At 53.4% G+C, this 11969-nt stretch overlaps 1 protein-coding gene across 2 annotated transcripts; it reads left to right on the top strand.

Annotated features, from left to right (window-relative positions):
* The first annotated feature begins 2117 nt into the window (after positions 1 to 2117).
* Positions 2118 to 10489, top strand: CXCL14 (C-X-C motif chemokine ligand 14). Of its 2 annotated transcripts, XM_004008811.5 has the most exons (4): positions 2118 to 2367; positions 2542 to 2647; positions 6231 to 6344; positions 9298 to 10489. In XM_004008811.5, the coding sequence occupies exons 1-4, from the start codon at positions 2304 to 2306 to the stop codon at positions 9311 to 9313; spliced, it is 300 nt and encodes a 99-aa protein (XP_004008860.3). In that variant the 5' UTR covers positions 2118 to 2303; the 3' UTR covers positions 9314 to 10489. The 2 variants fall into 2 exon arrangements, with proteins under 2 accessions (XP_004008860.3, XP_060272497.1); XM_060416514.1 differs by having other exon boundaries at positions 6231 to 10489.
* Positions 10490 to 11969: the final 1480 nt, after the last annotated feature.

Raw genomic sequence — 11969 nt, 5'->3', positions numbered from 1 at the left:
ATGGAATTACGTGTGCATTTTTTATGTTTTCTTAGGCTTGTGTTTTCTGATTTTTCCGTAACGAACATGCTAATTTTGTATTATCTAAATTTTTAAAAAATTAACAGAAATGACAAAAATCACTCCCTTGCACTTATCCTCTGCATGAACCCAAGTGCCCATCTGTTGGCCTTGCTTTAAGTATAGAGACCACTGCTTGCATAGGATTCAGGACATGGCCTGAAGCCCATTCACAGGCTCTGCTGGCTCTTCAAGGCTCAGCTTCCCCACCAGGCAGCCAAGGCTCTCTCGGGAGGAAGAGACGGCAGAGACTCTTCCCACCCTACCCTTCAGCAGCCTGCTCATCCCATCCCCCCAGGATCCTCTCTGGCACTTGAGCCCCCAGGGAGCCGCTGAACTGACAGCACAGAGCTGTGAGAGCTGCCAGAGCCTGGCAGCTTCTGCCCTGGCTCCAGCTCTGGTCTGGAAGCCAAGTCCAAGGACCCTCGGAGTCTGAGACACTCTGTCTTCTGTTGCTGGGTCTTTCAAGGAAATGCTTCACCAAGTGAAGGGCACACAGGCCTGAAGGAAGCCAAATGGCCCAGGGACAGGGGCCCCAGGTCTGCAGCCACACTACCAGGGCCCCCCCTGGCCTCACCTGCTTCCTGGCTATGTGATCTTAGGAAAGTCATTTATTCTCTCTGAGTGGGTACTCAGTTGCTTCAGTCGTGTCCAACTCTTTGTGACCCCACAGACCATAGCCCACCAGGCTCCTCTGTCCATGGGATTCTCCAGGCAAGAATACTGGAGTGGGTTGTCATGCCCTTCTCCAGGGAATCTTTTCAACTCAGGGACTGAAACTTCATATCTTATATCTTCTGAATTGGCAGGTGGGTTCTTTACCACTAGCGCCACCTGGGAAGCTCTTCTCTCTGAGCCTGTTCCAATAATACCCATCAAGTAAAGAAATTAAAATACCAACTTGGAAAGAAACTTGTAAAAAAATGGAATTTTATGTGTGTATACATATATATATACACACATAGACACACATCAACACGACTGAAGTGACTTACAGCACAGCACATACACACACATATACACATGTATACACACTCATATATACTATATATAAGTAAACATAATATATCATAGACATACATAAAATAATGATGCCAGTAGGTAACATTTCCTGGGCACTAACTGCTGGTCAGGTACTCAAACACTTTCCAGCTCTGATCTTATGGAATTCTCACAGCTGCACTGTGACTCCTCCCACCCTATAGACGATAAGTCACCACTGGTAAGTCATGGAGCTGGAATTTCTGTCATCATGCCTGGGTCCACACCACACCATACCTCCTGGCCCAACGTCCACAGCATGGACTTCATCCAGATGGCCATCGTTGTCATGCCTCCCTGCCCAGCCACCACCTAAGTTTTGAGAATGATGTGACAGTGGGGCCTGTGATGGCCTGTGGGACCACATACTTTTGGAAGCCTTCCTTTCAGAGTAACCAAGCGTCTCACACACGTTCTTTGAGCCAGCTCCAGGATTACAGGACACGGCTGCGCTGCTGTACATCCTTCCAGTGACCACTCTCCAAACCTGGCCTGTGCTCTGGCCTCGAGGGCTGCTGGCCCAACAGAGACAGCTCACGCCCTAGAGTCAGGCCTGCTGGCACTCACACCTGGCACCTGCCCCAAATCCCTTTCAGGTCTCCTCAGAAAATCTGGGCCTCGGGCCTGGGTCTCCCCGCGCGGCTCACCACAGCAGGCCAGAGGGAACCTTGTGAATCAGAAAAGCCGTGCCCTTAAGCAGCCTCTCTCCACCGTCAAGTGGCGCCGGGCACTGGCTCTGTGTGCCTGCCAGACCCTGGGTGTGCAAGTGTGTGGAGAGAGAGTGTGACAGCGAGAGGGTAGCAGATGTGAGCTTTGGAGAAGCGAGTGCGCGCGTGGCTCCGGGTGTGCGCTGCTGCGATCGCGGTCCGGGGCGGGCGGCGGGCGGGGAAGGTCTCCTCCCCCCGCCGCGTTGAGAAATCTCAGTGAGTCACCGAGTGCTTCTGCATATTAATGAGCTCGCTCTCAGCGAGGGCAGGAGCGGATTTAAAAGAGGACTGGGCGGGCGGAGGGAGGCTGTGGAGAGAGCCCAGAGCCGAGCGCACAGCGCAGCGCGCTGCCACAGCCCCGAAGCTCCCACCGACGGGCGCAGCGGGAGTGAGCGGAGCCGGGAGGCGCGCTCCGGACAGAAAGAGCCGAGCACGGCGTACGGACGCGCGGGCGCCCTCCCCGAAAACCTGCTCGCGCCGCGCCTCTCGGCCAGCATGAGGCTCCTGACCGCCGCGCTGCTCCTGCTGCTCCTGGCGCTGTGCGCCGCGCGCGTGGACGGTGAGTGCCTGGGAGGTCCCTGGGAGCCAGCCCGGCCCGTCCTGGGGAACCCCCAGCGCCAAATGCTAATCGTCCCGGGATCCCGGAGGGTCTGGGCGGGCATCTAGGGTGGTCAGAGTTGCGACGGAGACCCCGCGCGCAACTGAGCATCCCCCGCGCGCTCTCTCTTTTCAGGGTCCAAATGCAAGTGCTCCCGAAAGGGACCCAAGATTCGCTACAGCGACGTGAAGAAGCTGGAAATGAAGCCAAAGTACCCGCACTGCGAGGAGAAGATGGTTATGTGAGTTCTCGCTCTTCGCCGTGAGCCTGCGCGCGCTGCTCTTAAACCCGGTGCTGGGGCACAACTTGGGGCTGGGTCAGCCTAACAAACCTTTCTCTCAGCCTTTGTCAAGGCCTTGGCGAGCCTTTGCAATTGCCCAGCGAGTCCTTAGGACGCTGGCACGGCAGTCTGGAAGAGTTTGAAAAAAGGTCACAGTGCTGTCTTCCGGAAACAGCCTCTCCCCTGAGTTCACCCTTGCTAGGTTTCCGACGGATAGCCTAGGTGTGGCACAGCCCACCTTTCTAGGGCAACCCAGGGTTGAATGGTTTCCCTGTGCCAACCAGACTGAAGTCACTCAAAATACACCCAGAACTATTAAACTTGAACCCAAACTGTGAGGCGTGCTGCCTTCCTGTTACTGGGGAGATTAAAACAAACATTGTCTGAAGTCCTAGGAACCTCCTTTCAGGGCCTTTTTCTGGATGGGACTACCGCCATCTGGTTTTTGGCTTCCAGCGATTCCTCAGTCTTCCAACACCAGCTGGACTTCTGCGGGTTCCTGTGGAAAGGGCTCTGCTGGGGTTAACATGCCATGAGGCTGAAGCGCTGCTTGGTGGGGATGCAGAGAATATTTTAAAAAGTGGGGCAGAGCAAGAGAACACTGAGTTTCCTTGCTCCTCTGCCTTCCCAATTAACCACTTGATGCCAGCACCACTGTTTCCCCATCAATACGCTCTTGGCCAGAAGGGAGCCCTTGGCAAACCCGCTACCAAATATCTGCCACGGACCATTGGCCCCTCTTCCCCTCCCCCAGAAACAGGACACACTTTATTCTCAGTCTGGGCAAGTGCCTTCCATTCACTGGCCCTGCTGGCCCAAAGGCCTCCATGCAGTGTCTGCATGGCAGCTCCCACTCACCCCCCGGCCCCCTCCCACTGCCACCTGGGGGCTGCACAGTGGGGCTGAAGTTAGGGGAGTTCAGAAAATACTGGGCCTGAGCTGAATCCCTCTGCCTTCTTTCCTGGGTACCTAAAGTGACTTCTGTCCCCGCCCCTTACCTCCAGAAAAACTACCAGTAAAGAGTAGGGGGCTGGAGGCCACACAGTTGAGGGAAGAGCTACAAGCCCCTTGGGGTTTTCAGCTCTCTCAGGCTGAAAATGACAGGGACATAGCAAGTTAACTCTGCATTCCTCTCAGTGCTGAAGGATGCCCCACACACCAAGCTGAGCTACTGAGTCCTCACAGGAGAAATGGAAAGGGATATGAGATGTAGTGATATCTCCAAAGGACAGAACCCGCTGTCAGCAGGCCTGCTCTTTCTCGCGGCTACACTCTTCAGAATAGAAAGGAACCTGGCACCCAGGCGAGTGTGTAAGGAGGCTCTATGTGGCCTTGTGGAGACCCCGACACACAGCGGCCCTCTCTAGACCTCCACCTCACACCCAGGACCCAACCCCGGCCCCTGAAGAGCTGGAGGTCTTCTCCCTTCTTAAGCTCCTAGAGCTCTTCAGACTGCACGAGGGACCAGCGCTTTTGGCCAAAGCAGGTTTTTAGCCCCAAAGCTGAACTAAAGGAAGTTTTCCAGCTCATCCTGTGTCACTTAGACATCTCTAATGAGGTTCAGGGTACAGCCTGCTTTGCAAGTGGGAGTCCTTGCACTCAGAAGGATCCAGGAGAGTGAAGATTCTAGAAAGGGCAATGTGTTTCACATACCCCCTGAGCTCTTGCTGAAACCCTCAGTATCCCAGAACTGCTAAAGACAGGGACACAGGGCCCAGAATTTCTGCATAATTGCTGGGGGCAGAAATCTTCACCCCACAACTAAGTTTCCAAGTCCCCATGTTATGGCTGAGCATTTGAGCTACATGGGGTCCTCCCCTGCTGCCCCAATCTTCAGGATGTGGGATCCTCAGCCTGCACACTGACCTAACTGAGGAGGGGGGTTTTATCTGGCTTGGCCACAGCCTTTTATTCCAAGTGCAAAAGCCACATTGTAGGCAGAGAGCAACACACAGGCTAAATTCCTGTGGAACGACCAAGTACTATGGGGAAGGGAACTGGACTCCACTCCACAGCAGTCCCCCATGCTTGAGATCTGGCACGAGGGACCAGGCAGTCCCAGGTCTCATAGAGAGGGCTGGCGAAGGCAGAACCCAGCCACCCGGCATTAGCACAAGACCTGACCCTGCCCTGGGAGGCTGAGGCCATGGTGAGGGCCCTGGAAACTCAGAGCACAGAGAAGGGAAGAGAACAGGCTGCCCATAAATACTCTGTCCCCACTGAGGTATCACAATTCGATTTCCTCTCCCGGTCAACTGACAGACCCAGATTTCATGGCAACCTGATCCTTTCTAGAACCTGGCCCGGGCACCCTGACACTTCAGTTAGGAACCCACGGGTGCTAGCGGACCTCACTCCCTCCCTTCCCACTCCTTCCACCCCACCCTCCAACCAGCTCTCTCTGCCCCGTCAGCCTGCACCCCAGCACCCAGCCCACCAGCATGCCTCCCTCCTGCGTGCAGCCTCCCAGGGAGCGGCATCCTCACCTCTTGCCTTCCCCCTCCCATGTTCACCAGCCGAGCCCTCACTCTTGAACACCATCCTTCCTCCCCTACCCGAACTCCTGCCACCCTGGCCCAGTCCTGGCTGGGAAGGACACGGCAGGTCTGGGCAGCAGCCTCTCCTGCCCTCCCCCGCTCCCAGCCTGGACCTCACGAGGCTTCTCCTTGGCCATCCTGTCTTCCACGACAATTGCTAATAACAGGAACTGTTCGTTGTGCTAGGCAATTTGCATGGATTGTGTCTTTAACCATCTCAATAACCCTAAGAGGTAGGTCCTATCATTATACCCATCTTATGGATGAGCAAACTGGGTTCAAAGAGGCTCCCACAGATAGATCTGGAATGCAAACCCAGGCTCTACACTCTGTACAAAGCCACCTGCTTCTCTACCGTGTGGCTAGATCTCCAATGGTGTTGGGACACTGGTGGATAGAGGCCTGAAGGGTGGTCTTATTTTCCTGCCCAAGGGTGAGATAAGTGGGACTTAACACTCAGGAGTCAGGATGGGCTTCAAGGCCAACAAGACTCAGCTTCAAGTTCAACAAATGCCCAGCCCCAGAACAATCTGCAGAGGATCCAAGGAACTAGGGTTTAGAAGATCAGACAGAGACCACAGCACATTCAAGCCCAGCCATGGAGTACTTCAAATCCGGAACGGGGTCTTGGCACGTGTACCATGCTGGCATTAGCTCTTTCCACCTCTCCATCCCAGGTTTGGAGGAGCTGGAAGAGTCCCCTGACATTTGTTCCCTAAGGGAGGCATGAGTGCTGTGAGGGGTGGGGAGGGACTCTCCCAGACTCTAGGGGCTCCAGGAGAAAAAGTGAAAGACCATCACTCTGTACAAGGCTAGACCTGAATGTGGAGTCAGAGATTAAGGGGACAACCAGAAACTTTCATGAAAGAGCCAGGGAGTGCGCATATGGGTAGGGTTCTTTGAAAGGAGGGAGGAGGCCACAGTCTCTCAGTGCCCCGATTGGGAGCCACACGGAGGGGCTGTCATTCAGGCTTCTCAATCCTCCACCCCACCTTCCTCCATTTCAGCATCACCACCAAGAGCATGTCCAGGTACCGGGGTCAGGAGCACTGCCTGCATCCCAAGCTGCAGAGCACCAAGCGGTTCATCAAATGGTACAATGCCTGGAATGAGAAGCGCAGGTATGGCCACCGCCCCTCACCTTCCTTCCCACAATCCTACCAAAGCCAGATCCTCGACTCCCTCGAGGTCATCTAGCCCTTCTAAGGCATGAACGCCCACCACAGTCGTCACAGTAGGCAGATACCCAGACGCTGCTTACGTACTTCCAGGGACAAGGAACTCACCACTTAGTGCTATACTCACTGCTCTCTTGGACAGCTGTAAGCATCCAGAAAGTTCTTTGGTGAACTAAAGTTTGTCTCATTCTATTGTGATATGTGATAGTCTTAATTCCTCTCCTTATTTAAGTAACTTAAGTTTTCTGACCCCTAGTTTCCCCCTGTCAAATGGCTGGATGAGCACCTGGCGTGGATCTCTCGGTGATTTGTGTGGTTTGGTGAAACACAATTGCTTAAGGTTCATTAACTCTAAAACTGGCTACAACCACAAGATGATGAGGATAACTCCTTGCCAACCACACCGTCTTCGCTCAAGGTGCCCCATGCCCCTCTGCTGCCCAGAAACCTGATAAACTCCTTCTGCGGCAGGTGCAGGGAGGGACCTTGGGCTTGACCCTTTAGAATCAGAGCCACTCTTACCCTAGGGGGCAGCAACGGCCAGATGACCAGAGCCTTAGAACAGATGTCTGCCCTCTCCGGGCTGTTTCCCCATTTTCAGAAAAGAGCTTTCAGAGTCAAATCTTCCTGGCTCTGATCTCCTCGGGTCCCATGTCTGGCCACAAAGGGCAGACAAGTTGCCGGCTCCCCTGTGCTTTCTAAAGGTTAGCCTGTCCTGGAGCAGACCTACCTCTCACACGCTCAGAGCCTGTTTACACTGTGTTTGCAGAGCATGATTAGGGAAGCGTGCACACACATGTACACATGTGCATGCGCACACACACACACAGGTCAGTTCCTCAGGAGCTGGTGCCTGCACCTCATCCCACAGGAGAGCTCAATTGGGGTGGGGAGTGGCTCGCCTGGGGGCACAAGTCAGGAAGCCAGGTCTCCTGGTGTCACCTTCCCCTCCTACAGCGGTGCCAGCCCCACCGTCCCACCCCACTTCCACCTACCAGCAGGCCCTGCCCTTCCAGCCTAAGCTCTACCCATGACCAGCTCACCCATAGCTGACGCTTGGGCCCATCCCCAGTACCTGGGCCTTTTGTGTTGCTCCAAAACTGCCTCATCTGCAGTTGCTTGAAATAGAAAGTGATGAGAGTGAGAGATTATTTTCTATAAAATCTGATGAGAATGAAGCCCTCTTTCTGGTCAGGGCAGGCAGCTCACATGACACACGCAGGACATGTCCTGTCCAGTCCCGTCCAGTCACCCTCTGGGCCCTGCGTCATCAAAAGTAGAATGAGGCTAGTGCAGGGCCAGTTCACAGAAGTGCTGGCAAGTCTTCGTCAGGTTGCTGGGAGATTCAGGCTTTTGTGCACTTTGTCCCCTAGCCCTCCACCTGGGGCCACAGCTTTGAGGAAAGAGGGGCAGGTCTGGCCCATGCAGCCCTGCTCTTTTTGTTCCTGCAGATTCCATGGATGAGAGCACAAGGGCACCTCTGCTCCCAGACCTCCCATCACTTTCTTACAAAATGAGCTCATCCCTCCTTCCTAGCTTCCCATGGGGCACTAATGGTAAAGAACCTGCCCACCAGTGCAGGAGACACAAGAGACATGGGTACAGTCCCTGGGTCGGGAAGATCCCCTGGAAGAGGGCATGGCAACCCACTCCAGTATTCTTGCCTGGAGAATCCCATGGACAGAGGAGTCTGGTGAGCTACAGTCCATGAGATCACAAAGAGTCAGACACAGCTGAAGCGACTTAGCACCACATGCCCTCCTTCCTAGAATGTTGAGGTGTCCTGGAAAAGGATGTGGGCATTTCCTTGTCCTCCTCACCTCCCCTTCCTCTATAAAGGTTGAAAATGTCTCCTTGGAGACAAAGGAACTTTTTTTTTTTTTCTTGGCCACACCGCACTGCATGTGCAATCTTAGTTCCCCCATCAGGGATCATACCTGCATCCCTTGCATTGGAATGCAGAATCTTAACCACTGTACTGCCAGGGGAGTTCCAATAAAGGAACTATCTTGAAGTCATCTTTGCAGAGAGAGAGAGAATGCTGAACCTTGCAGAGATGCAGGGGAAGGCAGCAGCCAACCCAGGCTATGGGCAAGACTAGACAACTCCCAGAAGCTCAGAGCCCAGAGCCTTCACTGCCACCAGAAGCAGAAGCATCAGGCATTTGATTTCAGTGCATAATTACTCAGAAATCAGAGCCAAGGCAGAGGGGGCGGTGGACTCTCTGAATGTGACATGTGGCCCCACAGCAGGCAGCCATGAGGCAGGAGGAAAGGAATTTAAGGACCTAAACAGAGCTGGCTGGGGAGGTGAGGGGGAAAGGCAGCTTGGGAGTGTTCGTAGGCCTGATAACTGCTAGAGGAAGTGACCAGGCGCCCTGGCCTCGGTGACAGCTGCAGCCCCACTAACCATCCTTGGGTCTGAGGCACTGCCTTCTAGAACTGGGATTTTTTTTTTTTTTTTCTGTAGGACACGTATTATTGGACAAAACACAAAGATACAAGCCTAAATGGAGGGAGGGGATGCCTCTGTCCCCTCCCCTCCACATCCACACTGGAGACAGATGCCATTCCCACCACTGACATTCAGTGTGCATCGGGCTGACCTTGAGTCTCCTGTGCCTGGTCTCCTCATACACCAGGATGGTTTGCTTCCTAGAGCTTTGAGGATAAAAAGAAACTGCAGAGGTGGAGGCTGTTTAGAAAGGTCAAAGCCGGGTTCAGGAGAGCTTTTGTGACCATGTGAGGGCCTCCTCTGTGATGTCCCTGCTTCTCCCCGGCTCCTGCGGTCCTGGGAGAGGCACTCCCCAGGCTAGGTGCAGAGCAGCTCGGACACCAGCCTGTGTGTTACCTGCCTCATTCCCTGAGCCACTGACATGGGTGTTTTTTCTTCCCAGGGTCTACGAAGAATAGGGTGAAAAATCCCTGACGGGAAAACTCCACACCAGTTGGGAAACAAGCAAAGGACTTTGCAGATTCAAAAAACAAACCCTTTCTTTCTCACAGGCATAAGACACAAATTAAATATTGTTACAAAGCACTTTTTACCGAGGGTCAGTTTTTACATTTTATAGCTGTGTGCAAAAGGCTTCCAGATGTGAGATCCTTCTCTTGTGCTCCAGATTTCATCACAAGCCGCTTTTTACTGAAAAGTGGGGAAACTCATGCCTTTCCTTTGTATTAAAAAAAAAAAAGGCTTTTTTTTTTTTTTTTTGTATTTGTCCAGACATCATTGTACATCTGAGCTTTATAAGCGCCTGGGAGGAACAGGGAACTTGGTTGAGACATTTCATAACAGCATCACTCCCTTCCTAGTGCAGGAAGCTTCTGCTCAGAAGTCCTGGCGCCTCGGCACAGGGGCCACAAGCTCTCCTGGGCTCACAGCCGGTCACAGCCTTGGGGGGGCTCAGCAGTGGCCCCAATCACAGGGCAAGCCAGAGCGGATTTCTCTGCATCTGCTCTTTGATGAACTCAAGTTCGGCTGTCAGAGAAATAGGCTTCATCCCTGTGGTTAATTTTTACACATCCTTGGAAATATTTCCAAGATCCTCGGATGGTGAAGCAGATAGATGGTCCTTAAGGAAGGGGCTGGGTCTTCTCTCTAACATGAGCATTTGTGAAAAATTCACCACTTCAATCTTTAATGCTTTGAAAGCCCCTGAAGTTACTGACACTGTCAGTGAAAATCTTAGGAGAAAACTTAAATCTATACAAATACATGCACAATGTACAACTACAGACACACATGCTGTTGGCGGGCGAGAGCCTTCAAAGCCTGTTTCTTTCCCTCTCGACAGTGGAATATGCAGTGCTAAAGCAATCTCTCTGTGATTCCCGACGTAACCCTTCAGTGTTAAACAGTGCAGGCTTCTTCTGGTGCAGTCCTCTTTAAGATGACCACATGCCCTTCCCTTTGTAAATATACTCTTAGGAAGGCCAGCCCTGCATGGGCCCCTTCATTATATGCCGCATTGCTCTATGGTGTCATATGCTATGTAAATGTCAGGAACCATTAGCATTGCATGCAGGTTTGATATTCTTTCTAAGACAAAAAGAAAAGTAATAAAATATATTTGAAATGTACCAAAATTCTAGAGTACTGACTTTTTTTTCTATTTAATTAAGGCAGGATGACACTCAAATGTTTACTACATCCTGAATAAACAGGGAGAAAGGTACTGGGAAGGAAAACTGGTGTTTCCCAGATACCAGTCAGCACTGTCACCGCTATGGAATGTCCTGAAGACAGAAACCCAGGTCTCAAAGCTGTTGATTCTTCCCTGCCTGACTCCCACACCTGGGCCAGGTTCATCAGAACAGAACTGTAGAGTCAATTTAATGTTCCCACTTAAGGAAGGGGACAGAAAGGGGACCAGTTAGGAGCCCTGTGGCCCAGGGCCCCAGGATTCTAGTGGGACTCAGGCAAAGGCAAGAAGTGCCCACCTGGAGGTTCCAGGGCTCCGGGACCAGGCTGTGTGGTAGCCACAGCCAGCACGATGCTGGGGGTGCCTCTCTGCTCCGGCAGGATGGAGATGATGTGTACACACACCTCATGGCACTTCTGGAAACTGAAGGAGGCAATCCAGGGGAAGCGCTCAGGATGCCAGGGCACGGTGAACACTTACTCGGTAAACGAGAGCTCCTTTAACATCCACAAGACCAGGCCACTTTGTGTTCTGCACAAACTGTCCACAGCCCCACACCTCACGTATCCCAGACAGCCAGGCCCTGAAACAGGCCCCTCCCTCTGTGCCTACCTGGACCCCCACTCTCCACAGGACTGCCCAAGGGAACACGCCTGGCTCTGCAGTTTCTGTCTGCCTCACCAGGAGCCAGGCACCCATGTCTCTCCAACTCTGAGGATGGCTTCCTGGCTCTGCCAGGACGCACAGCAAGGACCCTGCCCGAGCACCTCCTCAGCAGGGCGCTTCTGCCTCCTTTCTGTCATCTCCTGGCACTACCAAGTCCCACCAAGTGTGAGCCTGACAAAACTAAGGCCCAGAGAAGTTACAGAAGCTGCCCAGGGTCACTGCTCACACCACTGCAATGGCTGGCAGTCTCTTTGCTGAGAGAAGCGGGACAGGGTGGGCCAAGGCCACGCTGGGCAGGGTGACCGTGAATGCCTGGTGTGGTCCTGCTTTCCCTTCCTAATGGGGAAAGAAGGGAGGCTAGACAGGGAAGCCAAGGCACCAACAGGCAGAACAGGGGAGCCACAGTGTGAGGGTGGGGGAGAACAGAGGCCAGGCCTCTCTCTCCCAGGAGCTCTGAGACCTGCTTGACCCCAGATCAGCACACTGTGCTGGGGTGGGGCCTCACCAGGACAGGAACCCCATAAGAAACTTGACTGCAGGATCCTCCCTGGCCTCTCCCAAATCCCACCCTTCCCAAGCCCAGCCCTGCCAATGCAAAGGCCTCTCCACCTGACGGCATGACGGCCGGGGGTGTAGGATTCTCGGTACCAATCCCTGAGCTGCTAATTTTGCCCTCCACTCACTCTAGACATGCTACACTCATCTCCCCACCCGAGTTCAGGGTTCTACTTTATCCCAGTATCTCCTCCTCCAGCCCT

Source organism: Ovis aries, chromosome 5 (genome assembly GCF_016772045.2).
Source record: "Ovis aries strain OAR_USU_Benz2616 breed Rambouillet chromosome 5, ARS-UI_Ramb_v3.0, whole genome shotgun sequence".
NCBI lineage: Eukaryota > Metazoa > Chordata > Mammalia > Artiodactyla > Bovidae > Ovis > Ovis aries.
The sequence above is the reverse complement of the archived record's forward strand: the minus strand, read 5'-3'. Positions and strand labels throughout refer to the sequence as shown.

Excerpts from the sequence above, each read along its gene's own strand:
- CXCL14 (XM_060416514.1), top strand. The coding sequence starts at position 2,304 with ATGAGGCTCCTGACCGCCGCGCTGCTCCTGCTGCTCCTGGCGCTGTGC. Across the intron at positions 2,368-2,541 it reads GTGCGCCGCGCGCGTGGACG|GGTCCAAATGCAAGTGCTCC; the intron begins GTGAGTGCCTGG and ends CTCTCTTTTCAG. Across the intron at positions 2,648-6,230 it reads TGCGAGGAGAAGATGGTTAT|CATCACCACCAAGAGCATGT; the intron begins GTGAGTTCTCGC and ends CCTCCATTTCAG.